The sequence below is a fragment of the Oryctolagus cuniculus genome, chromosome 7, assembly GCF_051225735.1.
Source record: "Oryctolagus cuniculus isolate XC-2025 breed Fujian yellow rabbit chromosome 7, ASM5122573v1, whole genome shotgun sequence".
NCBI lineage: Eukaryota > Metazoa > Chordata > Mammalia > Lagomorpha > Leporidae > Oryctolagus > Oryctolagus cuniculus.
This window is the reverse complement of record NC_142873.1, coordinates 61,676,692-61,704,178: the sequence shown is the minus strand read 5'-3', so window position 1 is coordinate 61,704,178 and position 27,487 is coordinate 61,676,692. Positions and strand designations below refer to the sequence as shown.

At 63.2% G+C, this 27,487-nt stretch overlaps 1 protein-coding gene across 3 annotated transcripts; it reads left to right on the top strand.

Annotated features, from left to right (window-relative positions):
• The first annotated feature begins 1,415 nt into the window (after positions 1-1,415).
• On the top strand, positions 1,416-25,495 carry CELSR2 (cadherin EGF LAG seven-pass G-type receptor 2). Of its 3 annotated transcripts, none has more exons than XM_051856185.3 (34): positions 1,416-5,288; positions 9,451-10,098; positions 11,862-12,084; positions 12,464-12,579; positions 12,750-12,838; positions 13,136-13,293; positions 13,653-13,816; positions 13,999-14,124; positions 14,466-14,632; positions 14,921-15,208; positions 15,296-15,470; positions 15,699-15,840; positions 16,002-16,122; positions 16,541-16,724; positions 16,885-16,986; positions 17,606-17,700; positions 17,906-18,115; positions 18,640-18,823; positions 18,924-19,052; positions 19,140-19,320; positions 19,408-19,575; positions 19,657-19,783; positions 19,868-20,068; positions 20,336-20,510; positions 20,702-20,814; positions 20,972-21,051; positions 21,142-21,268; positions 21,363-21,485; positions 21,994-22,121; positions 22,360-22,448; positions 22,552-22,743; positions 22,887-23,057; positions 23,194-23,428; positions 24,164-25,495. In XM_051856185.3, exons 1-34 carry the CDS (start codon positions 1,967-1,969, stop codon positions 24,168-24,170), a joined length of 8,760 nt encoding a protein of 2,919 aa, XP_051712145.2. In that variant the 5' UTR covers positions 1,416-1,966; the 3' UTR covers positions 24,171-25,495. The 3 variants fall into 3 exon arrangements, with proteins under 3 accessions (XP_051712145.2, XP_051712143.2, XP_008262974.3); XM_051856183.3 differs by having other exon boundaries at positions 23,928-25,495; XM_008264752.5 differs by having other exon boundaries at positions 23,785-25,495.
• The last annotated feature ends 1,992 nt before the right edge of the window (positions 25,496-27,487 follow it).

Here is a 27,487-nt window from a genome sequence, read left to right as displayed (position 1 = left end):
CCACAACAGGAGACAGATGAATGGAGAACTGCAGTTTCTCCCTGTGTTGGCTGGGGCCTGCATCAGAAAGGAGTCTCATTAGCCAAACCCCATTCAAAGGGTAATTAGCAGATGGTATAATTTCCAAGCATTCTCTGCGCCACATGGCTATTAGGTGAAGAGCAAGATGCCCACGCAGCCCCTGGGTGCTCCCCAGCCAGTCTAAGGGAGTCTAGGCAGGCGCCTCAGCCGCCCTCCGTCTCTGGAGCTGCCCTTGGCCTTGTCCACGGGAAGACGCTCATCTGCTGTCAAAGGGGAGGGCGTTCCTGAGCCACGCAGGCCCCTCCCTCCCTACGCTTCTTGTGCTGTGTGCCCGCCATGGCTGGGAATCCAGTAGAGCCCTAACCCTGCTGACTGCACCCAAGGCCCATCTCCTGTCCTGTCTCTGGGTACACCGTCTCACGCTCCACATCCCTGTGTGGGCACACAGGGGCTCCCTGGGCTGCGCTGGCAGGGAGCAGCTGACCGAGCACTTTTCCAGCTGGGTTTCGCCAGAACCCTCGAGTTCCCCAAGAGCAGCCCGTGGATTTCCTGGCTGAGGGGCCATGGGGCCGGGCAAGGCCCTGACCAGCCTTCCTCCAGCAGCTCTGCTCCTCTGCCTTGTACTCCCGGCTGCTGCTTGAGGAGTGAGTTCCGCTGCAAGACACGCTTTGGAGGGCCAGGTGGCCAGTTCCCTTGCTCGGTCCCCTCATTTGACAAAAGTGCCCCTGCCACACTCACCATCTTGGAGACTGATGCCAACACCAACGTCTGGTAAGATTGGTGCGCTGACTGCTCCAACGCGCCAGGCTTACCTGCCCCTGAAAATGCCCCTGCAGGGTCCAAGAGGAGGCTGGGGCCATTGTGTCCAGCTGGGCCCCAGCGGACATCCTGGTCGCATCACAACCTTGCCAGGTGTGCCCCCCACAACTCCCAAGGACCTCATCAGGGTGGCTCCGGGGTCTGCAGGGAGGAGGGGCAGCAGGTCCTTGTAGCTCAGTCTGACCCCAGAGCATAGGAAGGGACAGCAGGGAGGACTCTTGTGGGGGTGGGTGTGTGTGTGTGACTGGGCTTCAGCAACAGTGACAGCCCTTCAGAAATGTTTAGAAGGCCTGTCAGCATACTTAGGGCACTACCACCAAGACTGCGCTTTCCTGTTTGGCCTCGGTGGTTCACACCTCTCCAGGATGAGGCAGGGAGGCAGCACCAGCCCCGGGGCAGACCTGTGGGTCCTGGGCTGGCTGGTGGTGGGTCCAGCTGGCGGGAATCCCGGAGCATCTGCGCGGAAGAGGGCGCTGGGTGGGGCCCACCTCCCCGGCGCGGCGGGTGTCGCCGCTTTAAGGCGGCGGCGGCGCGAGCAGGTCTATGGTAATGAGCCGCTGCTGCCGCCGCCGCGCTGCAGAGCTCGCCCGCCCGCCGGGAAGGCGAGGGGACGCGGGGCTGGGCCCGGGGCCGCGGCGACCGGCAGCAGCCGCGGCGGCGACGTGGGGCCCGAGCAGGCGGCGGGGACCGTCGGTGACCCTTGGGCCGGGTCGGGGTCCAGACGCGCAGCTCCGCGGGAGCAGGTGGGCGACCTCACGCGAACGGAGGGAACACCCCAGGGCTCGGGAACCGGGAGGCCGGCAAGGGCCAGGGCGCTTCGGATCCGGCGGGCGCAGGTGGCGAGTGCCCGGAGCGCAGGTGGCGGCTCGGCGCCAGCCCGCGGTGGTCAGGGTGACGCGGGAGCGAGCTCCGCTCTGTGAGCGGTGGGAGCCGGGCCCGCGCCAGGGGTGGGTCGGGGGGCGCAGTGCGGGGGCCCCGCCGAGCCATCTAGGCGCAGGCCCTGCGGGGCGCACGGGTGGCCCCGGGCACCGGCGCCTCGGCCCGGGCATGAGGCGCGGCGGGGCCGGCAAGAGCCGGAGGAGGAGCCGCCGCGGTTGTTGACCCGGCGGGCCGGGAACAGGGAGAGATGCGGGGCCAGGCCGCCTGCGTCTCCCTCTCCACGCCGCTGCCGCCGCCGCTGCTACTGCTGTTGCTGCTATTGCTGCTGCTGCTGCCATCGCCACTACTGGGAGACCAAGTGGGACCCTGTCGTTCCCTGGGACCCGGGGGCCGCGGCTCGTCGGGGGCCTGTGCCCCGGTGGGCTGGCTCTGTCCAGCCTCAGCCTCGAACCTATGGCTCTACACCAGCCGCTGCAGGGATGCGGGAACCGAGCTGATTGGCCACCTGGTGCCCCACCACGATGGCCTGAGGGTCTGGTGTCCGGAATCCGGGGCCCATATTCCTCTGCCCCCAGCCCCTGAAGGTTGCCCCTGGAGCTGCCGCCTCCTGGGCATCGGGGGCCACCTTTCCCCGCAGGGCAGGCTCACCCTGCCCCAGGAGCACCCTTGCTTAAAGGCCCCACGGCTGAGATGCCTGTCCTGCAAGCTGGCACAGGCCCCCGGGCTCAGGACAGGACAGGGGCCACCGGAAGGGTCCCTGGGTGGGCGTCGGAAGAGGAATGTGAATACGGCCCCCCAGTTCCAGCCCCCCAGCTACCAGGCCACCGTGCCCGAGAACCAGCCCGCAGGGACCTCTGTTGCCTCCCTGCGGGCCATCGACCCCGACGAGGGTGACGCCGGGCGGCTCGAGTACACCATGGACGCCCTCTTCGATAGTCGCTCCAACCATTACTTCTCCCTGGACCCAATCACTGGAGCTGTTACCACGGCCGAGGAGCTGGATCGCGAGACCAAGAGCACGCACGTGTTCAGGGTCACGGCGCAGGATCATGGCGTGCCCCGGCGAAGTGCCCTGGCCACGCTCACCATCCTGGTCACTGACACCAACGATCACGATCCTGTTTTCGAGCAGCAGGAATACAAGGAGAGCCTCAGGGAGAACCTGGAGGTTGGCTACGAGGTGCTCACTGTCCGAGCCACAGACGGGGACGCCCCTGCCAATGCCAACATCCTCTACCGCCTGCTGGAGGGGCCTGGGGGCAGCCCCTCGGAAGTCTTCGAGATCGACCCTCGCTCTGGGGTGATACGGACCCGTGGCCCTGTGGATCGGGAAGAGGTGGAATCCTACCAGCTGACTGTGGAAGCCAGTGACCAGGGTCGGGACCCTGGTCCGCGGAGCGCCACAGCCGCTGTCTTCCTGTCGGTGGAAGATGACAATGACAACGCCCCCCAGTTCAGTGAGAAGCGCTACGTGGTCCAGGTGCGGGAGGACGTGACCCCAGGGGCCCCGGTACTCAGGGTCACGGCCTCAGATCGTGACAAGGGCAGCAACGCCCTGGTGCACTACAGCATCATGAGTGGCAATGCTCGGGGACAGTTTTATCTGGATGCCCAGACTGGGGCCCTGGACGTGGTGAGCCCTCTTGACTACGAGACAACCAAGGAGTATACGCTCCGGGTGCGGGCACAGGATGGTGGCCGCCCCCCACTCTCCAACGTCTCCGGCCTGGTGACCGTGCAAGTCCTGGATATCAATGACAATGCCCCCATCTTCGTCAGCACCCCCTTCCAGGCTACCGTCCTGGAGAGCGTCCCCTTAGGCTACCTGGTTCTCCACGTGCAAGCTATCGACGCAGATGCTGGTGACAATGCCCGCCTGGAATATCGTCTTGCTGGGGTAGGGCACGACTTCCCGTTCACCATCAACAACGGCACAGGCTGGATCTCTGTGGCTGCTGAGCTGGACCGAGAGGAAGTTGATTTCTACAGCTTTGGCGTGGAGGCCCGAGACCACGGCACCCCAGCACTCACTGCCTCAGCCAGTGTCAGTGTCACCATCCTGGATGTCAATGACAACAACCCAACCTTTACCCAACCGGAGTACACAGTGCGGCTCAATGAAGATGCCGCCGTGGGCACCAGCGTGGTGACGGTGTCGGCCGTGGACCGTGACGCCCACAGTGTCATCACCTACCAGATCACCAGCGGCAACACCCGCAACCGCTTCTCCATCACCAGCCAGAGCGGTGGCGGGCTGGTATCCCTCGCCTTGCCCCTGGACTACAAGCTGGAGCGGCAGTATGTGCTGGCCGTCACTGCCTCTGATGGCACACGGCAGGACACCGCACAGATCGTGGTGAACGTCACCGATGCCAACACCCATCGCCCTGTCTTTCAGAGCTCCCACTATACGGTGAATGTTAACGAAGACCGGCCAGCCGGCACCACGGTGGTGTTAATCAGTGCCACGGACGAGGACACGGGTGAGAATGCCCGCATCACCTACTTCATGGAGGACAGCATCCCCCAGTTCCGCATCGACGCCGACACTGGCGCGGTCACCACTCAGGCCGAGCTGGACTACGAAGACCAGGTATCTTACACCCTGGCCATCACTGCTCGGGACAACGGCATCCCCCAGAAGTCTGACACCACCTACCTGGAGATCCTGGTAAATGACGTGAATGACAATGCGCCCCAGTTCCTGCGGGACTCCTACCAGGGCAGCGTCTATGAGGACGTGCCCCCCTTCACCAGCGTCCTGCAGATCTCAGCCACTGATCGAGACTCGGGTCTTAATGGCCGGGTCTTCTACACCTTCCAAGGAGGCAACGATGGAGATGGGGACTTTATCGTAGAGTCCACCTCAGGCATCGTGCGAACGCTGCGGAGGCTGGACCGGGAGAACGTGGCCCAGTATGTCTTGCGGGCATATGCGGTTGACAAGGGGATGCCCCCAGCCCGCACGCCCGTCGAAGTGACAGTTGCCGTGTTGGATGTGAACGATAACCCACCTGTCTTTGAGCAGGATGAGTTTGATGTATTCGTGGAAGAGAACAGCCCCATTGGGCTGGCGGTGGCCCGGGTCACAGCCACCGACCCTGACGAAGGCACCAACGCCCAAATCATGTATCAGATCGTGGAGGGCAACATCCCTGAGGTCTTCCAGCTGGACATCTTCTCTGGGGAGCTGACCGCCCTGGTGGACTTGGACTACGAGGACCGGCCCGAGTACATCCTGGTCATCCAGGCCACATCGGCTCCCCTGGTGAGCCGGGCCACCGTCCATGTCCGCCTCCTGGACCGCAATGACAACCCCCCAGTGCTGGGCAACTTTGAGATCCTTTTCAACAACTACGTCACCAACCGCTCGAGCAGCTTTCCGGGGGGTGCCATTGGACGGGTGCCTGCCCATGACCCCGACATCTCAGACAGCCTGACCTACAGCTTTGAGCGGGGGAATGAACTCAGCCTGGTCTTGCTCAATGCCTCCACGGGGGAGCTGAGGCTGAGCCGGGCTCTGGACAACAACCGGCCCCTGGAGGCCATCATGAGCGTGCTGGTGTCAGGTAAGGAAGGGTCCCCGTGGTGGTACTGGGGTGGAGACGGCCCCCCGGGGCGGGTGGTGGGGAGGGCCCTGGCAGCCCTCTGGAGGTAGGAAGCCCCACCCAAGGGGGAACGGCTGAGAACCACCTGCCTTCCTGATGCCCCACACAGAGAACCAGCTTGGGAGGAAGCCCCAGGAATCCTAGCGGCTGGTGCAGGCCCCGCCTGCCGCCCCAGGCTGGGCCTGGCTGCCGCGGTTGGCTGCCCCCTGCCTACCGGCCTGTGACGTGATGGGGGAAGTGCTCTGAGGCTGCCCTGGCTCTGGCTGCCAAGAGTTGTGAAAAAAGGCGCGTGGAAGACTGGGGTGGAGGGGTGGGGGCAGGAGAGCCACAAGAGGGGAGGGGATAGGGCAGGCTGGCCCCTCAGCACCCCTTCACGCCTCATCAGGATAGTCCTGTGATCTCATCCAGCCTCTGGCAGAGCTGAGGGCTGCGGGGGCACAGGGCTGCCGCCAGAGGGGTCAGGACCCTGCAGCCCTCCACTGGCCCCTTCTGCCTCCCGCCTGATTTGCGTGGACTTTGTCTAGCGCATTCTTTTCCCTCCAGGCAGAAAGAGCCTGGCCTGGCTTGCTCTTCAGAGCTCCCGCAGGAAGTGAGGCCAGGGGCTCATTGTCTCTGTCCAAACAGACCCCACTGTCAGAGCCTGGGGTTGGGGTCTGGCTTGGGGGAGGGGCTGCAAGGGAGCCCAGGCCAGCTGAGGCCTCCTGGAGCCCCCACCCCCACCTCTCTGCACTACCCCATGGGCCCTTCTGAGGCTGCCAGGTCTCCCCTGCTACTTGGGACCAGCCCTGGCTCTGAGAATAGTGTGTGGGCACCACAAGATCCAGGGGAATGCTGGGCTTTGAGGACAGAGACCCTGAGGCCCCTGTCCCATGGGGCGGGAACACTGTCCCAGGGGCGTGGGAGCCTGGCCAGGACCCAGGCCGGGGCATTCCTGCTGCTTGGCCAAGCGCTCAGCCTGCAGACTCCCCGGCTGGCCGGGCTGGGGGTTGGTGTCGCATTCTGTCTTCTCTGTCCACTGTGTGGAGTGAGAGGTGGCAGCGAGGAGGGGACCAGACCCAGGTTGACGAGGGCCAACTGGGACCGTCAGGAGGAGTCCACTGTTGATGTCCCGGCTGCAGGCAGCCTGCACAGCCCTCAGGGCGGAGAGGAGAAGAACCTGGGCTCCCCGACTCCCCGGCCAGGGAGACTGAGGGAACTCGCCAGGCAGCGCCAGGCTCCCGTGCCCTCCCCGCTCCTGCTCCTTGCGGGACAGATGCCTCCCTGGCCCACCCCTCAGGTGGCCCCGGGAACCCGGGAGTGTGAGCGTTTGGAGGCTGCGGCCAAGGAAGCTGCAGTTTCCCCTCTAGGATGAGGAAGTGGGGGTCAGAGGAGCTGGGGCTCCCATAACCTGCACCCCCATCTGTGCTGGGACACTTGAGACAGAAGCAGGGGCTGGAAAGGTTGGGCCACTCCCTGGTGTCTTCTGTCCCCAGCCTGCCCCAGGTGAGCGTGGCCAGACTGTGAGAGATGGGGCACGGGGCGCCCCAACCAGCCTCTGGCCTCCTGCAGGGCAGAGCCCCAGACTTCATTCCCCTAGACTGGAGGAGAAGGCTGGGGACAGCACCCACGGCAGCCCAGCCCCACCCTCTCCCCTCAGCCCTGACCCTTGGAGGCAGTCACCACGGCAACCCCAAAGTTCAGGGAGGCTGGGGTGAGGGGGCCACCCCCCCTGCCCCTTTGTTGTTCTCCTCTTGTTCTTTGTCTTCTCTTTCTTTCCCGCCCCTGCCCCTGGCGGCCTCAGCGTGGCCTCTCCCACTGCCCTCTCCTGGCTCCTGCCTCCTGCGTGTCTCTCTGCTCCCACTCTCCGTGCTGGCTCCCGTCCTCAGCCTTTGTCTTCCCTTCTGGCCTCTGCGTTTTGTGCCTCCTTTTTCTCCCCTGTGGCTGCGGCCGCCCCACGTGGCTCCTGTGGAGCCTGAGCCTGAATCCCCCCCTGCCTCTTCCTTCCTCTGCTGCCACACCCAGGAGCTCCAGGCCCCGACCTGGGCAGCCTGCAGAACACAGCCCCTCCGAGTCCTCCAGCCCCACTGCAGGGGGGCGGGGGGAAGGGAGGCTGCGAGTCTGACTGCCGTCTGGGGACCTAGCACTTTTCCAGGTGTGGCTGGCTGAGCTCTAGGCACAGGTGGTATTTTGGAGCGGTCAGAGCCTGTCCTCTTTTCTATCCAGGAGGACAGTTCAGCCAGTGCACCCCCACCCTTGTTCCTGTCCTGCCTTTGCACCTGAGGGGTGAGCCAGGTCAAGGCAGGGGAGAGGGACAAAGAGGAGGGAGAAACCAATGGCTCGGCTTCTGGGGATGGGGGCCAGTAGCAGAGGGGGCAGGTGGCCACAGATGGCGGGCCAGATGGGAAGCAACAGAGACATGCTGGGAGAGGGGCACAGGCAGGGCCCGGGACATTGTGTGTGTGTGTGTGTGTGTGTGGTGGGGAGGGGGGGGAAACGCAGGGAGGAATGCTTGTTCCCAGGCCTAAGGGCTGGCAAGGTTTATGACTGCCCCTCTCCTTCCTAATCAGTTAGGAGCACTCTGTGTGCAGTCTTGGGCTTCTGTCTGCCTGGATGGACTATCTCCTTAAGAAGTCGCTGGGCAGATGTCCTAGGTGCGAAAGAGCCCTGTGCCAGTTCTGGACCTGAGTGCAGCGGGTCTGAAAGAGGGAGGAAACTAGAGTCTAAAGTCGTCAGTCAGGGCCAGCTTCTAGAAGCAGGTAAGCCTAGTTTTGGGCAGGTTAGAAGACGCAGAGGACTGTGGGCTGCTGTCAGGGTAGACCAGGTGGGCAGAAACAGCTCACGCAGTAGCTTGGAGACGAGAGCGGAAGGCGCTGAAGTGGGCGATGACAGCAGGCTTGCTGGTGAGAGCAGGTGGACTGTGGCAGTCCCAAGCAATGAGGCTGGGGGGGGGGCAGGTGGGAAGTGGGCCAAGGACAAGGCTGAAAGAGGTGTCTGCCTTCAGCCTGCCCGGCTCGGCGAGTCGCCGGGATAGTCAAGTAGGTCCGACGTGGATGCAGGATCTGTCCCCATTTCCCGCTCCTCCTCCCACCGTGCTCCAGAAACACTGGCTCCTGCCCCATTCCTGCCAGTGTGTCCTTTTAAAAATGTAACTGAGGGCCCGCCTGCTATGTTTTCAAAGCCATGTCTTCACCGTGGAGACTGAACAAAAGTCTCATGGACACCGAGGATGTGTAAGGAAGGCGCTGTAGCAGATAAAAGCATCAGTGTCCCTTGTAGCCCAGCCAAGCCAATTCTCCCTCTGTTCGGCCCCTACCTTTCATTTCTGAGCTAAATAAAACCCATTCCCGTCTGGATGTGTGCTCAGGTGTATTGGTATTTCTGGACATAGGGTGTGTGGGTGGCATGAGACACCAGCAAGTGTGTGTTAGTTCTCAGCTGTTGATCATTGAGTGTGTCGCCTGGGGGCATGGCAGGTGTTTGGGTGTAATGCAGCGAGCCCAGTGGGTGATGAGCAGCTAGAGGCCTCAGGATCAGAGGATAGATCAGCCGAGTGGGGCTCTGGAGTCTCTGCTTGTGGTTCCCCCACCCCCATCCACCCTGTTGTGCAGCTACTAGTTAAGGTGGCTCAGCTGGATTTCTCGGGGAGGCACCCTCCCAACCCCCCCACACATACACACACAAGAGAGAGTTGGGCAGGAAGAATGCTTTGTGTGGGGCGTTGCCATGGGGATAGCCCGCCTGCGCCCAAGCAGCCTGGGGCTTACTGGGAGGGGGACTGGGTGGCCCACTGACCCAGTTCAGCTCCCACTGCTATGCAGGGTAAGGGTTGTGGTCGTGGTCGTGTTCTATAAAGAGGCTGAGGTGGTCGGGGGATGATTGGGGGAGGGGGTCTCTCAGGGTCCCTGGAGAGAAGACAGCAAAATAGGGGTATAAGGAAAAGCCCCATGACCCGGCAGGGGCAGGCGCGCAAAGACTCCACGAGGGACGGTTTGGGGAGAGCGTGGGGCTCGGTTTCTGAAAATCTCACCCGCTAAGCACCACTGAGGGCCGGTCCCTCACAGGCAGTGGGCCAGTCGGCTGGGCTTCAGGGGGCTTGGCACCCTGGCCACCCCTGGAGGCCCTGACCCGCGTCGCCTCCCCGCAGACGGCGTGCACAGCGTGACGGCGCAGTGCGCGCTGCGCGTCACCATCATCACGGACGAGATGCTCACGCACAGCATCACTCTGCGCCTGGAGGACATGTCGCCCGAGCGCTTCCTGTCGCCGCTGCTGGGCCTCTTCATCCAGGCCGTGGCGGCCACGCTGGCCACGCCCCCGGACCACGTGGTGATCTTCAACGTGCAGCGGGACACGGATGCACCCGGCGGCCGCATCCTGAACGTGAGCCTGTCGGTTGGCCAGCCACCGGGCCCCGCGGGCGGGCCGCCCTTCCTGCCCTCGGAGGACCTGCAGGAGCGCCTGTACCTCAACCGCAGCCTGCTGACGGCCATCTCGGCGCAGCGTGTGCTGCCCTTCGACGACAACATCTGCCTGCGCGAGCCCTGCGAGAACTACATGCGCTGCGTGTCGGTGCTGCGCTTCGACTCCTCGGCGCCTTTCATCGCCTCGTCCTCCGTGCTCTTCCGGCCCATCCACCCCGTCGGGGGCCTGCGCTGCCGCTGCCCGCCGGGCTTCACGGGCGACTACTGCGAAACCGAGGTTGACCTGTGCTACTCGCGGCCCTGCGGCCCGCACGGGCGCTGCCGCAGCCGCGAGGGCGGCTACACCTGCCTCTGCCGCGATGGCTACACGGGTGAGCCGAGGGGAGGGACCCGCGGGGAACGGCCCTGAAGGGCGGGGAGCTGTGGTGCCTGCACAGCGGAAGTGGCTGCCACCACGGCCCTTTCCCAAGTAAGGGTCAGTGACCCCAGGAGTGTCCAGGCCCCGCTTGGCTCTTTGGCCACAGCTTCTAAGTAGAAGGCCGAGGGAGGAGCGCCGCGCACGCGCTGAGCACCCGGTGGCATTGTGTTTAGGGCCAGTCCGCTTGGGTTTGATTCCCGGCTCTGCCACTGGCAGCTGTGTGACCTTGGGCAAGCGACTTAAACCTCTCTGGGCCTTGGTAATTTAAAGTGGAGATAATGAACCTACTTAGATCAGAAGGTGCTTGGGAGAATTGATTTAATTAACCTGCTGCCTGGAAAGAGCTGGGCTAGCGTTGGCTTTGATGTAAGGGAGCGGCAGAGACGGGCCGAGTTGCTCTGGGTCTCCTCTCAGCTTGGTTAGAGGTGCGGCTAGGCCTGGAACCTCCAGGAGGACTGCAGCAAGCGCCCCCTCCCCAGGCACTGAGGGGAGGGTACAGATTGCTGGGGCAACTGGAGAGGTCTGGGCTCAAAGACAACAGCGTCTCCTGGAGGTCATTACACCTGGTGGCCACGGGCCGAAAGGCTCCAGCCTTGTCCAGGTGTTGATACAAGGGGGTCCTGGCTAAGAAGCCTCTGGAGCCCCTCCCTGGGGTGCTCAGTGCCTCTGCTCTGTGCACCTGGCCACTCCCTGCAGCCTGCCTCGCTTCCCCGTGGCCCCCCCTTTCCGGGACGCCTTGGGCCTCACTCCCTGTCCCCTGGAGCTGTGCCCACTGGCTCTGCCAGCAGCCCTAGTCAGGACCCACGGCCTTCCCTGCTACATCTTCCTGCCCAGAACTTGCCAGACTTGACTCCTCTCTGCTGCTGCTGGGGGTGGAGGGGAGGGAAGGGGTGGGCCTGGGGGAGGGGAGGGAGCCTTTGTCCAGGAGGATGGGGAGGGGGGCTTGGAGTAGGCGAACAACAGTTTCCATGGAAACAAGAGCCAGTCACCAGGCACAGGAGCTGAGAACCTATCTCTAGAATCTGGGAATGGGGAGGGAGAGAAAGGGGTGGATTTTTCCCATCTGATGCTGCTGGAATTTTTAGCTCCTCTGTTGAATCCTGACCTGCTACCAGGGCTCGGTTCCCCACTCTCTCAGCATCTCCCACGTGCTCAGAGGTGCTCAGCCAGACCTCAGGACTCAGGGTCCTTGCCTGCCTCATTCCCAAGGGGTTGTCTGCATCCCTCCCCACTCCCACACAGCTCCAACAAATCCAGTAGAAGGCTGGTCCCATCCCCAGGGAGGGAAACTGATCTCAGTGCATGACAGGGAGGGGGCTGGACAGCCCCCATGCCATCATGCAGGCCCTCTACCTGTGTGTTCACTACCGCAGGGGTCAGTAGCTTGCTGGGTAGTGTGACACGAAGGCAACTAGGATCTGGGGGCTTCACAGCCTTGGGCCCCAGCAGGGGTAGGGAAGGGACAGGGAGCTCTCAGGAGAGCTGTGATGAGAACAGCACAGAGGGCTGAACAGAGCCCGCAGGAGGGCCTGGGGTTTCCCAGATCTCCAAGGAAGTGGGCACCGGGAGGAGGTGAGGATGCTCGAGAGAGTTCCGGAGTATTTGTGGGGGTCATGGAAGGCCATGGGAGACATTCCTCGCTGGGGGGTTGGGGGGAGTTCTGGTGTCCCCCCCGCCCCGTGTGTGGCACTCGACCTTATCTTTTCTCTCGCCCAGGTGAGCACTGTGAAGTGAGTGCCCGCTCAGGCCGCTGCACCCCGGGTGTCTGCAAGAATGGGGGCACCTGCGTCAACCTGCTGGTGGGCGGCTTCAAGTGCGACTGCCCGTCTGGAGACTTCGAGAAGCCCTACTGCCACGTGACCACACGCAGCTTCCCTGCGCGCTCCTTCATCACCTTTCGTGGCCTGCGCCAGCGCTTCCACTTCACCCTGGCCCTCTCGTGAGTGATGGGGCGCATGGGGGATGAGGGGGTGTGGTGTGGGCAGGTCTGGGGCAACTCCTATCCTGTGGGCAGAGTGAGAGGTCAGGCAGCGACAGTGCCCGAGCAGGTTTGTTGGCAGGGCCAGGCCTGCGCTCGGAGCTCGGTGCCTGTGTGCTTGGCCTGCAGACTGCTCCTCCCACCAGGGTCTGTCCCTTGCCCTTCCTCCACCTGCCCCCCTCCCTGGTGGGGAGCCAGCATGCCAGCATTCTGGTTTGGGACCATCTTCCACATCAGAGCCCCACAGCCCCCAGTTTTGCCAGAAGTGGGTCTTCTGGAGGGTCCTGGTGTATCCAGGGGGATTCGCCATTCCTTGCTCCTGTCCCCAACCCCTGCTCAGGTTCGCCACGAAGGAGCGTGACGGGCTACTGCTGTACAACGGGCGCTTCAACGAGAAGCACGACTTTGTGGCCCTGGAGGTGATCCAGGAGCAGGTCCAGCTCACCTTCTCTGCAGGTGATCTCCATGTCCCATGTCCTCGCCCCTCTCCTAGAGGTCCCGTGTCTCGGCCCCTGGTGTCACGCACTCCCCAGCCAAATCTGGGCCCAGCCTCGACCCTGAGCATCCTCACTCCCACCATTCCCAGCCCTCATCTGGGCTCCCAGCTCACCTGGCCCTTTTCCCAGGTGAGTCAACCACCACGGTGTCCCCGTTCGTGCCTGGCGGGGTCAGTGATGGCCAGTGGCACACGGTGCAGCTCAAGTACTACAATAAGGTACGTGTGGGAGGGGGACGGGGCCTTGGAGGGCTGTGCTCTTGGCCCAGGTGCTCACCCAAACCTTGGTGGCACTGCTTTGGGCAGGAAAGGGCATCGCGGTTCTGGCTGGGATGGGGGCTGGCACGCACCACCTTGTTGGGGCATTCCCACCCCACTAGGCCGTGGTTAGTGCCCCTGGAGTGAGCACCCGGGTGTGTCGATGCCCGTGAATGAGAACGGTGTCCTGATGCCTGGCTCAGGAACCTGCTTGGCTCCTTGCCTACTGCTTCCCTTCTCTGCCCTTTCTGTCCACAGCCACTGCTGGGCCAGACAGGGCTCCCGCAGGGCCCATCTGAGCAGAAGGTGGCCGTGGTGACTGTGGATGGCTGTGACACCGGCGTGGCCCTGCGCTTTGGAGCTGTCCTTGGCAACTACTCCTGTGCTGCCCAGGGCACCCAGAGTGGCAGCAAGAAGTGAGCAGGGGAAAGCTCCCTGGGGTGGGGTGAGGTGCGATGCAGGCTCAGACGGGGATGGAAGGTCAAGAAGCAAGCACTGGAGGGAGAGGGGGGCTAAGAAGTGGGATCCAAGCCAAATTCCACCCCCTCCCTACCCTGTCCACACACTCTTGGCCCCTGCTCACCCCGCGGGTGTCACATCGAGATTGGGGCATTAGAACCAGGTCTTGTGGGACAGTGTGAGGAGGGGTGGCACGAGCCAAGAGGGTGGCTCCTGTTCCGGGGGCACTGCTCTGTGGCTCTCTCTGGCCTGGGGACAGGGCAGAGTGGGCTGGGTGCTGCTACCCCTCCCTCATGCCGCCATCTCCCTCCGGCAGGTCTCTGGACCTGACGGGGCCCCTGCTGCTCGGCGGGGTGCCTGACCTGCCCGAGAGCTTCCCCATTCGGATGCGGCACTTCGTGGGCTGCATGAGGAACCTGCAGGTGGACAGCCGACATGTGGACATGGCCGACTTCATTGCCAACAACGGCACTGTGCCTGGTAGGGAGGCCTCGGGAGGGAGAGGCAAGGCCAGGAGCCCAGCCCAGGCAGGAAGTCCGGCACCTGGATGGAGGCACCAGGCAGTAGGATCGGGGTGGGCAGGATGGTCCCTCTGGTAGCTGCCACAGGGGTGCATGAAAGGCCCCAGCCTGAGTCACTGAACCCCTCTCTGTCCATTCTAGGCTGCCCTGCTAAGAAGAATGTGTGTGACAGCAACACGTGCCACAACGGGGGCACCTGCGTGAACCAGTGGGACGCGTTCAGCTGCGAGTGCCCGCTTGGCTTTGGGGGCAAGAGCTGTGCCCAGGGTAGGAGGGCAGAGGCCTGGGTGCCGTGAGCAGTCTGGGAACACTGGCGGGGCAGGGCAGGCACTGGGCAGGGCTCCGGGAGCCCGGCTGTGGGTGGGAGAGCGTGTCTGGACAGAGCCCTGAGAGGGTAGCACAGCAGACAAAGGGCCCAGTCAGAGGCAGGCCCGGGCACAGCGTGGGGCGGGCCCAGGGCAGGGACGTGCTCTGGAGGGTGGAGCCAACGGGGAGTGGGCACTAGGACAGCCAGTGCTGTCTCCCGTGGAGCTGCCAGAGCCGAACATCTTGGCCCCGGGGGCACTGTGCTGCTCCACCTTGCAGTCTCCCTCCATCTGTCCCCCCAGAAATGGCCAATCCGCAGCGCTTCCTGGGCAACAGCCTGGTGGCCTGGCATGGCCTCTCGCTGCCCATCTCCCAGCCCTGGCATCTCAGCCTCATGTTCCGCACTCGCCAGGCCAACGGTGTCTTGCTGCAGGCCGTCACCAGGGGGCGCAGCACCATCACCCTACAGGTATGCAGTGAGCCAAGGCCAGGCAGACAGGCCTTGGCCTCAAGAGGGTTTTGGTGGCCTCCGTAGGCTGGACAGGGATGGTCATTTCTAGGGGAATGAAGTCAGCTGGTTGGGTTTGCTGGGTCAGTGCTGCCATCTGTTGGGCGTGAGGGAAATAAACGCCCTTTTCTCTATGGCTAGAGCAGAGCAGCAGTGGTTTTAGCCGTCTGGAATGATGGGGAAAAGTGGGCAAGAAGAAGGGCCCATGAACGTGGGCTGCTGACCCCGCTTTCTTCCCTCCTGCACCAGCTGAGGGAGGGCCACGTGGTGCTGAGCGTGGAGGGCACAGGGCTCCAGGCGTCATCTCTCCGGCTGGAGCCGGGCCGGGCCAATGACGGAGACTGGCACCATGCACAGCTGGCACTGGGAGCCAGCGGGGGCCCCGGCCACGCCATCCTGTCCTTTGACTACGGACAGCAGAGGGCAGAAGGCAACCTGGGCCCCCGGCTGCATGGGCTGCACCTGAGCAACATTACGGTTGGGGGCGTGCCTGGGCCGGCTGGCGGAGTAGCCCGTGGCTTCCGGGGCTGTTTGCAGGTGAGCCCCTTGCCCTGCCCCATCAACATCTCCCTCCACCCCGAAGCCCTGCTCCACTGACGGCCAGTGCTGCCCTGTCCCTCCTAGGGCGTGCGAGTCAGTGAAACCGCCGAGGGAGTCAGCAGTTTGGATCCCGGCCGTGGAGAGAGCGTCAACGTGGAGGCAGGCTGTAGCCTGCCAGACCCCTGTGACTCGAACCCCTGTCCTGCCAACAGCTACTGCAGTAATGACTGGGACAGCTATTCCTGCAGCTGTGACCCTGGTATGCTTGCTACCCAGGGACATGGAGGGCAGGGCAGGTTAGCAGGTGCCCGGGCTCTAACTCTGGCGCTGCTGTGTGACCCGAGGCCAGTCACGTGGCCCCTCTGAGCCTTAGTCTCCTACTGTGCAGCCCCAGCCAGCCAGCTGGTGTGATGCCCAGAGCCGGAGGATGAGGATGAAGGTGCCAGAGGAGAGTGGGGCTTGACTCTCTGTGTCCTTGTGGTCCCAGGTTACTATGGTGACAACTGCACTAATGTATGTGAGCTGAATCCATGTGAGCACCAGTCTGTGTGCACCCGCAAGCTCAGTGCTCCCCACGGCTACACCTGCGAGTGTCCCCCAAATTACCTTGGGCCCTACTGTGAGACCAGGTAAGCTGACCAGGGCATGTGGCAATAGGCCCCGAGTGGCTGCCGCCTGTTTCTACTGTGTCCCTAAGAGCCCTGAGAGCCTGGCTGAGCTGCAGCCATGTGGCTCCACCCAAGCAGGAGTGGCAGAGGGAGCTCACGCCTGCCTGGGCCCCTCTCTGCAGGATTGACCAGCCTTGTCCCCGTGGCTGGTGGGGACATCCCACGTGTGGCCCATGCAACTGTGATGTCAGCAAAGGCTTTGACCCAGACTGCAACAAGACAAGCGGCGAGTGCCACTGCAAGGTGACCGCCCCCACCGAGCCTCCAGGAAGTAGTGTGACCGCCTCAGCCCCCGTTCTGCAGCCCCTGGGCCCTGGAGGGGAGGCCGTCGATGGGCCTTCCTGCAGAGAGCTGAGGCCTGTGTGCCTGTGCCCTGGCAGGAGGGGCAAGCGGCTGTGTGTCCCCATGCCTGGGGTGTGAGGGGGACCCGGAGCTGGTAGTTAAGCAGTGAGCCCTGGGATAGCTGTGCTGGTTGGCAGCCTGTTCTGCTTGCTTGGCTCCAGCCCAAATCACTACTGGCTGGTATGTGCTTTGACACCCCCTCTGAGGGGGGCCGAGGTCTGGGAGCCTCTGCAGAGGGGCCTCAGCTGGAAGGGTCCTTGAGCGTGTAGGGGGAGAGCGTGAGTCAGTGACGCCCTGCCTCCCCCTCCCTGCCTCTCAGGAGAACCACTACCGGCCCCCTGGCAGCTCCACCTGCCTGCTGTGTGACTGCTATCCCACGGGCTCTCTGTCCCGAGTCTGCGACCCTGAGGATGGCCAGTGTCCGTGCAAGCCAGGCGTCATCGGGCGCCAGTGCGACCGCTGTGACAACCCTTTCGCCGAGGTCACCACCAACGGCTGTGAAGGTGGGGCTACCAGGATGGGTGGGCGACCTCCCCGGGTGGGAGGGGAGGAGGAGGGTGCTGGACACAGGCCTGAGGATGCTGAGGGAAGGCCGGGGGTCCTGGGTCGAGCTGCAGAGGGACAGCTGCTCCTGGCTGACCGAGTGTTCCTTCTGCTCCGCAGTGAATTATGACAGCTGCCCCCGGGCGATCGAGGCTGGGATCTGGTGGCCCCGCACCCGCTTTGGCCTACCTGCTGCTGCCCCCTGCCCCAAAGGCTCCTTTGGTAGGTGCTAGAGGCCCAGGCTGTGGTTTTGAGGACTTGGCCTGTGCCATCAGTGCAGTGAGGGCAAGAAGCCCTGGCTGCAGGGCCCGGGGTCCTGGAGACTCTGTTTCCCATCGTCCTTGGCTCACTGTTGCCCAGGGGAACTTTTAACAAAAAATGCTGAAAATGGACTGAACAATAACGCTGAAAAGCCTGCACCGTGCTGAGCAGAGGGCCAGGTGCTAAAGAGTCGTCGATGACTCACACACGGTTCTTTTCTCCACTCACCACCCAGGGCTGGAGCTAACACTGCCAGAAAGACACACACTCTGGCGCTGGTCCTCCAACTGGCGATGAGTGGAATTCCTGGAGAGTGGCAAGGAGCCCGGGGTGGTGGCTGGAGAGGGCAGTGAGGTCCGGGGGCTCCAACTCCCACAGCCCTTGTTTGCACAGGTGTTGCAGAGACGCTGGCTCTTGTGTTCTGCACTCCTGTTGTCCTGTCTTCACCCGGGCTGCAGGGGCCAGGGCCCGTGGCTCCCATCTCCTGTCCCAGGTGCTGGTGCCCAGCACAGCGCTCAGCCAGGTCTCGTGGGCTTCTGGGAGTTTCCTTGAGGCTAGCCCTCCTGTTTCCTTCCCCCAGGGACCGCTGTGCGCCACTGTGACGAGCACCGGGGGTGGCTCCCCCCAAACCTCTTCAACTGCACCTCAGTCACCTTCTCAGAGCTGAAGGGCTTGGTAAGTGAGCACCTGCTCCTCCTCCTCCCTCTCCCTTGTCTTCCTTGCCCCATCTTTGAAAAAGGGGGCTCTAGAATTCCAGCCCCTAGGTTCCTGGGGTGCCCACCCAGAGGGGCCACCTCTCCCCTTCCTAGACCCCTGTCCCCTACATTTTCTTTTCTCACTATCCTGCGCTGATCCCTGCCTCTCGGCCCCTGCCATCTAGGCGGAGCGGCTGCAGCGGAACGAGTCCGGACTGGACTCGGGGCGCTCCCAGCGGCTGGCCCTGCTCCTGCGCAACGCCACGCAGCACACAGCTGGCTACTTTGGCAGCGACGTCAAGGTGGCCTACCAGCTGGCCACCCGGCTGCTGGCCCATGAGAGTGCCCAGAGAGGCTTTGGGCTGTCAGCCACGCAGGACGTGCACTTCACTGAGGTGGGGTTTGGAAGAGGCGGAGCTGGCTGGTGGGGTGGGGGTCACAGTGATCAAGCCCGCTCCTGCAAGCTGGGGGCAGGGTGGGGACAGTGGGGACCCTCCCCTCTGTCTCTGGGGAGCTCACCCCTGCCACAAGGCCTCCATGAGGTGCCTCGAGCCCCCTGCAAGGTGCCTCGAGCCCCGTGGTAATCAGGGCACCGCTTCCCATCCCTTTTCACAAGGGGCCCACAGAAAATGCCGTTAGTATCAGGAAGTAGCGTGACCTGGCAGAGGCCAGGGGCTGGGGGAAGCAGGATGCCAGGGCATCTGTGTGGGTCCAGGGGCTGGGGCCCTGGGTTTAGAGGCAGAGCATTTGGCCACTGGGGTGGGCAGTGTGATCCAGAGGGCTTCCTGGAGGAGGCGGTGGTATGTGCCGAGAGCAGGGCATGGAGGGTGGGGAGCAGGGCTAGTCCAGGCAGAGTCGGGCCAGCTGGTGTGGTCTGCCAGCACATGACGCCATGCCCCATACCCACGCCCACCGCCAGAACCTGCTGCGGGTGGGCAGCGCCCTCCTGGATGCGGCCAACAAGCGGCACTGGGAGCTGATCCAGCAGACGGAGGGTGGCACGGCCTGGCTCCTGCAGCACTACGAGGCCTATGCCAGCGCCCTGGCCCAGAACATGCGGCACACGTACCTGAGCCCCTTCACCATCATCACGCCCAACATCGGTGAGGCGGGGCCCCGGGCTGGGGAGGTTTGTGGAGTAGGCGTGCCGGGGACCTGCCCACCTCGGCTGGGGGTCCCACCTGTGGGCCTGCCCCTCCCTAGTCATCTCCGTCGTGCGGCTGGACAAGGGGAACTTCGCGGGGGCCAAGCTGCCCCGCTACGAGGCGCTGCGTGGGGAGCGGCCCCCGGACCTTGAGACGACGGTCATTCTGCCCGAGTCTGTCTTCAGAGGTTAGTGGGGGCAGTGGGCGGGGTCCAGAGCCGGCCCCAGGGCACCAAGAGGGCAGTCTGCCTGAGAGGGACCATATTCTCCTCCAGAGGTGCCCCCTGTGGTCAGGCCCGCAGGCCCTGGAGAGGCACAGGAGCCTGAGGAAGTGGCGCGGCGGCAGCGGCGGCACCCGGAGCTGAGCCAGGGCGAGGCCGTGGCCAGCGTCATCATCTACCGCACCCTGGCTGGCCTCCTGCCCCACAACTATGACCCGGACAAGCGCAGCCTGAGGTGAGCGGCCGCGGGGGGAGCGGGGCCGGCAGGGGCTGGGCTGGGGGCATCTGCCGTGGTGACCCAGGTCTGCCCGCCTCCCGTCAGGGTCCCCAAGCGCCCTGTCATCAACACGCCCGTGGTGAGCATCAGCGTGCACGACGACGACGAGCTCCTGCCCCGCTCCCTGGACAAGCCGGTCACCGTGCAGTTCCGCCTGCTGGAGACGGAGGAGCGGACCAAGCCTATCTGTGTCTTCTGGAACCATTCCATCCTGTGAGCCTGGGCTGCCCTCACCCCCAGCTCTGCCCCACCCCCGCCCCGCTGGTCTTGACGCAGCCCCCTGCCGTCCTGCAGAGTGAGCGGCACGGGCGGCTGGTCAGCCCGGGGCTGTGAGGTCGTCTTCCGCAACGAGAGCCACGTCAGCTGCCAGTGCAACCACATGACGAGCTTCGCGGTGCTCATGGACGTGTCCCGGCGCGAGGTAGCCCCCCCACTCTGGGGGCAGCCGCGGGCACTGGGCTGCGTGCCCGGGCCCTGCCCCTCCTCACCCACCATCTGCCTGCAGAATGGGGAGATCCTGCCGCTGAAGACGCTGACCTATGTGGCTCTGGGGGTCACGCTGGCCGCCCTTCTGCTCACCTTCCTCTTCCTCACCATCCTGCGTGCCCTGCGCTCCAACCAGCACGGCATCCGCCGGAACCTGACGGCTGCCCTCGGCCTGGCACAGCTGGTCTTCCTCCTGGGAGTCAACCAGGCCGACCTCCCTGTAAGATGCCCTCCTCCCCAGAGACCTCCCCGACCTGCCAGCCCCGCAGGCCCCTGGGAGATGCCTTCCCCAGCCCACACCTCCGCCCTGACAGAGCCTTGCCTGGGATCTGGCCCCCGCTTTCCCCTTCTCCAGCAACACCCTGGAGGTCCCTGTCTCTGGCCCAGTCTCTGCTGCTACAGCCCCCACCCCCACCCCGTCCTCCCGCCTGCCTGACCGAGCACAGGCCCTGTGTGCTGGTCGCTGACGGGCATGGCCTGGCCTCAGTTTGCTTGCACAGTCATTGCCATCCTGCTGCACTTCCTGTACCTCTGCACCTTCTCCTGGGCTCTGCTGGAGGCCTTACATCTCTACCGGGCGCTCACCGAGGTGCGCGACGTCAATGCCGGCCCCATGCGCTTCTACTACATGCTGGGCTGGGGCGTGCCCGCCTTCATCACAGGTACCCCACAGCCCAGGCCAACTTCTTCATCCGCGTCCGTCAGACTTAACCCAGGCCCTGAGCCCCATGGTGGGGGGTGGGAGAGCAGCCCACAGACAGAACTCTGCCCCATGCTCTGCCCCGGCCCTTTGACCGCAGTCCTGCCCCAAGGCCCTGACCACCCGCCCCTGCTGCTGTCTCCCTGCCCCCAGGTCTAGCCGTAGGCTTGGATCCTGAGGGCTACGGGAACCCCGACTTCTGCTGGCTCTCTATCTACGATACGCTCATCTGGAGTTTTGCTGGCCCTGTGGCCTTCGCTGTCTCGGTAGGTGCTGGATATGGGTTGGAGTGACCAGGCCGAGTGTGTCCTCGGGATCCGCGCTGGGAGGTGCTCAGGCTGCGGGGCCTTATGGGGTGGGGCAGAAGCTCTCTGCCGCCCCTCCCCTGCAGTGATCCCACTCACGCCTCTCTCCCCTGCCTAGATGAGTGTCTTCTTGTACATCCTGGCCGCCAGGGCTTCCTGTGCTGCCCAGCGGCAGGGTTTCGAGAAGAAAGGCCCTATGTAAGTGGGGTGCGGGTTTCGGGGCAGCAGGCGGGCGGGCCCCAGCACGGGAGGCCTCCGGGTCTGGCTCACGGCCTGCCCCGCCCCCAGCTCGGGCCTGCAGCCCTCCTTCGCCGTCCTGCTGCTGCTGAGTGCCGCCTGGCTGCTGGCACTGCTGTCCGTCAACAGTGACACCCTCCTCTTCCACTACCTCTTTGCTGCCTGCAATTGCCTCCAGGTAGCTGGCCAGCCCGCGGGGCGGGGAAGGAAGCCACGGTGCTGGGGTGCCTGGAAATGCTCCCCCACCAACTGTTGATGCCTCCACCTGCCAGGGCCCCTTCATCTTCCTCTCCTACGTGGTGCTCAGCAAGGAGGTCCGGAAAGCACTCCGATTTGCCTGCAGCCGCAAGCCCAGCCCTGACCCTGCTCTGACCACCAAGTCCACCCTGACCTCGGTGAGGGGAGCCTGAGGGGCTGGGCGGGAAGTTGGGGAGGAGGAGGCCAGAGGCCCAGGGAGCCAGTGCTCTGTACTGTGGGGCTGCTTTCATTCTTCCATCTCCATGTCTCCGTGGAAGAAGGGAGGTGCGAGCAGGTGGCGGATGTGGCCCATGGGATTCCGACGTGGGGAGACGGGGTGGAGATGGGCAGTCAGGTGATGAGTATCCTGCATCTGGGAGCCCCTTAGGAATTTGAGCAAATTTTCTGTCTCCCAGGATGCTCTGAGAGCATCCCCGTTAGCACGTTTTACCAGTAGACTGCACCCATCACAGCCGGGTAGTGTCACCACCTCAGGGAGTGCTGGTACAGCTGTGGCCAGGCCCCAACACGGGGCAGCAGAGACTCGAGGCCACCCTCTCTCAGACCTGGGCCTGTGGGAGGTGGGCTCTGGGGCAAGATCCGCGCACCCTCCACCTGCCACCTGGGGCCAGTCTCCGCTGACGGAGCTCTCTGTGCCCCACCCAGTCCTACAACTGCCCCAGCCCTTACACAGACGGGCGGCTGTACCAGCCCTACGGAGACTCGGCCGGCTCCCTGCACAGCGCCAGCCGCTCAGGCAAGAGTCAGCCCAGCTACATCCCCTTCTTGCTGAGGTGAGCCCTGGAGGTGGGAGGGCTGAGCAGGGAAGGGGAGGACTGTGCAGGCTGGGCCCAGGCCACCTGCCTTTTGGGAGCTGACTAGCACACCTTGCAGTGGACATGGGTGACAGCTTGTATCAGCAGCAGCCAGGGACACGAGGCGCAGTCTTGGAATCGATCACAGGGGAGAGGAGAGAAGGGGGTGCTGGGCGGTGGGCCAAGCAAGGTCTCCAGCACGGCCCTGTTTCCTTAGGGAGGAGTCTACGCTGAACCCTGGCCAAGGGCCTCCTGGCCTGGGGGACCCAGGCGGCCTCTTCCTGGAAGGTCAAGGCCAGCAGCATGGTGAGGATGGAAGGCCCTGGTACCTGGTGGGCCGGCGGCCTGGCTTTTGCCGTGGGTGGGCGGAGGCTGGTGAGCCGGCTGTGATGTCTTCCCAACCTCTCAGATCCTGACACAGACTCCGACAGTGACCTGTCCCTGGAAGATGACCAGAGTGGCTCCTATGCCTCTACCCACTCTTCAGACAGTGAGGAGGAGGAAGAGGAGGAGGAGGAGGCTGCCTTCCCCGGAGAGCAGGGCTGGGACAGCCTGCTGGGACCAGGAGCCGAGAGGCTGCCCCTACACAGTACCCCCAAGGGTGGGCCAGCACCAGGGCTGTGGCTTTTGGGATAGCAGTGGCGGGGGGGGGGAGGGCCTGGGGTTCTTGGGAAGCAAGGCTGGGGTGGTGACTCTCCACTGTCTGTCTTCTGTGGGTTTCATGGCACTTCCTTTCCCTGCCAGATGGGGGCCCAGGGGCTGGGAAGGCCCCCTGGCCAGGAGACTTTGGGACCACAGCCAAGGAGAGTGGTGGCTCCGGGGCCCCTGAGGAGCGGCCACGGGAGAATGGAGATGCCCTGGCTCGGGAGGCGTCCCTGGGCCCCCTTCCAGGGCCTTCTGCCCAGCCTCACAAGGGTGAGTGTGGCACCCCCGCCGCCACGCTGCCCTGGCCCACAACCTCACACCTCACGTTACCCTCGGGTTCCCGGGGCTCCCGGGCCGGGCCGCTGCTTCCCCCTGCACCTTGTGATGCCTGCCCTGTGGCCCACAGGCATCCTCAAGAAGAAGTGTCTGCCCACCATCAGCGAGAAGAGCAGCCTCCTGCGGCTGCCCCTGGAGCAGGGCACAGGCTCTTCCCGGGGCTCCTCGGCCAGCGAGGGCAGCCGGGCTGGGCCGCCCCCGCGCCCACCGCCCCGGCAGAGCCTCCAGGAGCAGCTGAACGGGGTCATGCCCATCGCCATGAGCATCAAGGCAGGCACCGTGGATGAGGACTCGTCAGGCTCCGAGTGAGTGGGGGTGGGGTGGGGGGGACAGGGCGCCATCTGGCAGAGGCCCTGGCTGGGCCTGGGCCCCGAGCTGCCTCCAGGCCTCTCCAGCTCCCCTGGTTGGCAGTCAGAGGACAAAGGGCCTGAGTGTGGGCCAGCTCCCTTACCGTGAAGTGCCACAAACCTTGGAGCCCCGCGGGGTGGGCCGCCCCATCCTGGGCGCTGCACCGCAGTGTAGCACAGGGCAGCGTGAGCGGGGTGGGGAGCTGGGCGTGCTTCTCTGTTTCCTTCTTCTGGTGAAAGCTGCTCACTGTCTCCTGGGCTCCAGCTAACCCTCTGTCTGCCTTTTCTGCCACTTTGCTTTCCTGCCTCTCCAGATTTCTCTTCTTTAACTTCCTGCATTAACCCTGGGCCGGTGGTGGTTCTTCCGCGATGAGGCTCCCTTCCCTTCCCCAGCTGCGCTCATGCCCACTCCTGTCTTGTGCTTTACCCTGCCCCTGCTCCCCACGCCTGCCCGCAGCAGCGACGAAACGTCCATCTGAGGAGCCTGGGCCTTGCCGGCCGTCAGTGCCAACTCCCCCCCACCGGCCCCCTCACTGCACTTTGGACTCCTGGGGCCAACATCTCCAAGACAGAGTTTTTCAGAAAAGAGGAAAAAAAAAGAATTAAAAAAAAAAAAGGATCTCCACTCTTCATGACTTCAGGGATTAATTTTTTTTATACGCTGGAAACTGACTCCCCTTTCCCTTCCCAAAGAGGATAGGACCTCCCAGGATGCGCCCCAGCCTCTCCTCAGTTTCCCATCTGCCGTGCCTCTGGGAGGAGAGTGACTCTTGGGGGCTTGCCCCCTCACTTGCCATCACCAAAAGGAAAGGACAAAGCCACATGCGCCCAGGGCTCAAACCCTGCCGGCGGCTCCCGGGCGGGCCTCAGTGTGGCGAGGGGTCGCTCAGCCTGTGCTACCTCTCCCAGGAACTGAAAAGGCCCTATCCGGCGAGGGGGCAGAAGGACTCAATGCCCCCGGACCCCCAAATGCTGCATGAACACATTCGGAGAGAAGTCTGCGCCCCCAGCCAGGGGCCGGGCCACCCCAGCCCCTCTGCTGGCTGCGGGCTGCAGCCCAGGTGTTTGCTCAGTTTGCTGACCCAAAAGTGCTTCATTCTCCCTGCCCGCCCTGGCCCTGGCCCGGCCGGGGAAGGCCAGTCACGTGTTAAGTTGCGCTTCTTTGCTTCTTTGCTGTCGCCTAGGTGGGGCTGGGAGGAAGAGTAAGCACAGTGGGGCCTGGGGGTGGGGGGCTCAGTTGCCCAGGGCGGGCTTCAAGCACAGATTTCAGGTGTGGGTTCCAGTGTCCACTCCCGCTCTCCCCACATCCCACCGAGGCCACTTGGTCTGACTTGTGGCCTCTGAGACAGGTTCGACTTTTAACCCCTTCTTGGAATTGGCTCTCTTCTTCAAAGGACCAGGTCCTGTCCCTCTTTCTCCCCTGTGCCACCCCAGCTCCCTGCGGAGAGAGAGTTAATATATATTTTTATTTATTTGCTTTTTGTGCTGGGATGGGTTCATGTCCAGTCCCAGGGGGTGTGGTATGGCCATCGCAGGTCAGGTGTGTCCCCAGCAGCCCTGGCTCGGGGGCCCAGAGCCCTGTCCTTGCTCCAGACTGTCTCCCCACCTCTCCTCCTCCTCTTCCTCCTTCTCCTCTTCATTTTGCCAACTCTGTTCATTTGAGTCTCCCTGTACTCTGAGCATGTACTCCAGACTTGTCCCTGGATTTCCCTCTGGAGCAGGTGGCTAGCAAAGAGGCCAGGGGTGGAAGGGAACGTCCCTGGTGCTCATCTGTAAAGCTGGCTTCCGGCTTCCTGTGGTGGAGCACCCCCTGCCCTCTCCCCTCAGCAATTCCTGCAAGGGGTTAAGAATGGAACTTGTTATTACTACTGATGACTTGACTTAAAAAGATACAAAGATGCTGGATGCTAACTTGATACTAACCATCAGATCCTACAGTTTGATTGTTACTGTAAATAGAGTTTTGTTGTTGTTGGCTTTTTTTCATCCCCCATACTACTGAATAAACTAGTTCTGTGCGGGTGGCATGCTGTCATCATGTGCGTCCGTGTGGCACCCTGTCCTCCCAGAGCCTGGGAGCTGGGGGGAGGGCAGGCCTTCTCTGGAAAACCCCAGGAGGCCCCACAAGGAGGTCAGGGGGACTGAGACACCCGCTGGATGGTAAGTGGCCCCTCCGCAGATGTCCCCGACCATGCTCTCCAAATAGCCGCTTCAACAGAGCCCACGTCCTGGGCGTGTCCAGGGAAAAGGAGGCAGGTGGGCAGGGCAGGAGGAAGCGCCCAGCAGACAGGTTTCCAGCCCACCCGCTGTGGCTGAGTCCTGGACGGGGGCAAGTTTTCTGGGGTGAATTCAGGAGACAGGGAGGGCTGAGTTGACAGGCCGCAGGGACCTGAAGGGCACTCGGTGACTAGAGCCTTCTAACTCTGCTGTTCTGGGCCGTTTTAATTTTCTCCCTCCACTGGAAAACAAAGCAACTACTCATTCTGTAGTCAAGTATGTCCATCGTTAATTCTTGTCTTTAGTTCGGTGTTTGTCACAGTTCCACCCAACACACCAGAGAGGGAGTTCCCGGGGAGGCTGGAACCCTGGAACCCGCCCGAGTGACTCAGTCTCTCTCAGCCTTAGTTTCTCTGCCTGCACAATGAGGGCGATGATAACAGCGGCTGCCTAATTGAGCTTTTATGAGAATTAAATGAGTTAACACTTGTAAAGTGCTTAGTGCAGTTCCCAGTAAGAGGCCAATAAACACTGGCTCTCTCGTTGCTACTGCATGCGGTGGCAGGAGCACATAGAGAAAACGGAAAGCGCGGCCAGAAGGCAAGGAGGCCGGCAGGTCGCTGAGCCCCCAAGTGCAGCCACGACCTGGCCGGGGAGGGCACCGCCTACCGACTGCTGCCTAAGCGGCTTTGGGGCGGGAGGGGCTGGGAAGGGGCACAAAACTGCAGACTGCGAGGAAGAGCGAAGAGTACAGCATGCCTTGCCCTCGCCAGCCGCCAGGTGGCGAGAGCGCATGCCTCTGCTGCGGCTTCGCCGTTCACGACCCGCCCGCTGGCTCAGACCCAGCCCACCAGCTCGTGCCACCTGCCGGCCATGCCTAGGTGGTTACCTAGGTTTGCTGACCTTCCATGCTTCGGTCAGAGCCAGAAGTCCACAACGGGCCCTGCTTACTGAAGCTGAGAAACACACCTGAGGTTTTGGTTTTTTTTGTTTTTGGCCTCATGCTACATTTCTCCAGAGCCAGACACTGTGTTTTGCCTCCCACCGCCACATCCATGCTTGGAATCCCCCAGGTACGTGCAGTTGCTGCAAGAGGCTCAGGCAGAAGTGGAGGGCTGGGCAGCTGTCACCGCGATGCAGGGGAATGCGTTCAATGAACCTTGAGATCAGCAATAGAAACAGAAAGGGGAAAGCGCCAGGGGCAAAGTGAGGCCGGCCAATGGGGCTAGGGGGTCTGCGGGCCCCTTCAGACATAGGTAGAACTTCCTTTATAAGCAAGCTATCAGCTGTGGCTGGAAAGCATGTCTCTAGGCCAACCGGCATCTCCCTCACTAACAGTTCCTTGTGCTTGCATGTGTGACCCTGCAGCCTTGAATCACACCTTTGGGTGGGGGCAAGCTTTCACTCAGAGCTGGCAGGGGAGGGGCTGAGCACCTGGGGAGAGTCGGACCTGCTCCAGGAGACCCTGGCTATCCTGTGTGACCTTGCGGTTTTAAATAATTCCTTCAAGTTAGTTGCAATCTTCCACCCAGAGCTAGCAGAGGAGGGAGCTGAGCCCCTAAGGAGACGGACTGTCTCCAGGAGACCCTGCTATCTCCTTGAGCCCCAAGCCAATCAACATACGTATGTGAAACCCCTGTCCAATGGGCATCCCCAGTAGGATGACCCAATGAACAGACGGCAATGCCTTAAAAACCCAGACACTCCCTCAATGCCAGTGTCCCACTCGGGCACTCCGCCTGCTCTCCTCTCGGACCAGACGCTTTCTCTGTCACTTGCCAATCAAAAAAGTTTCTTTTC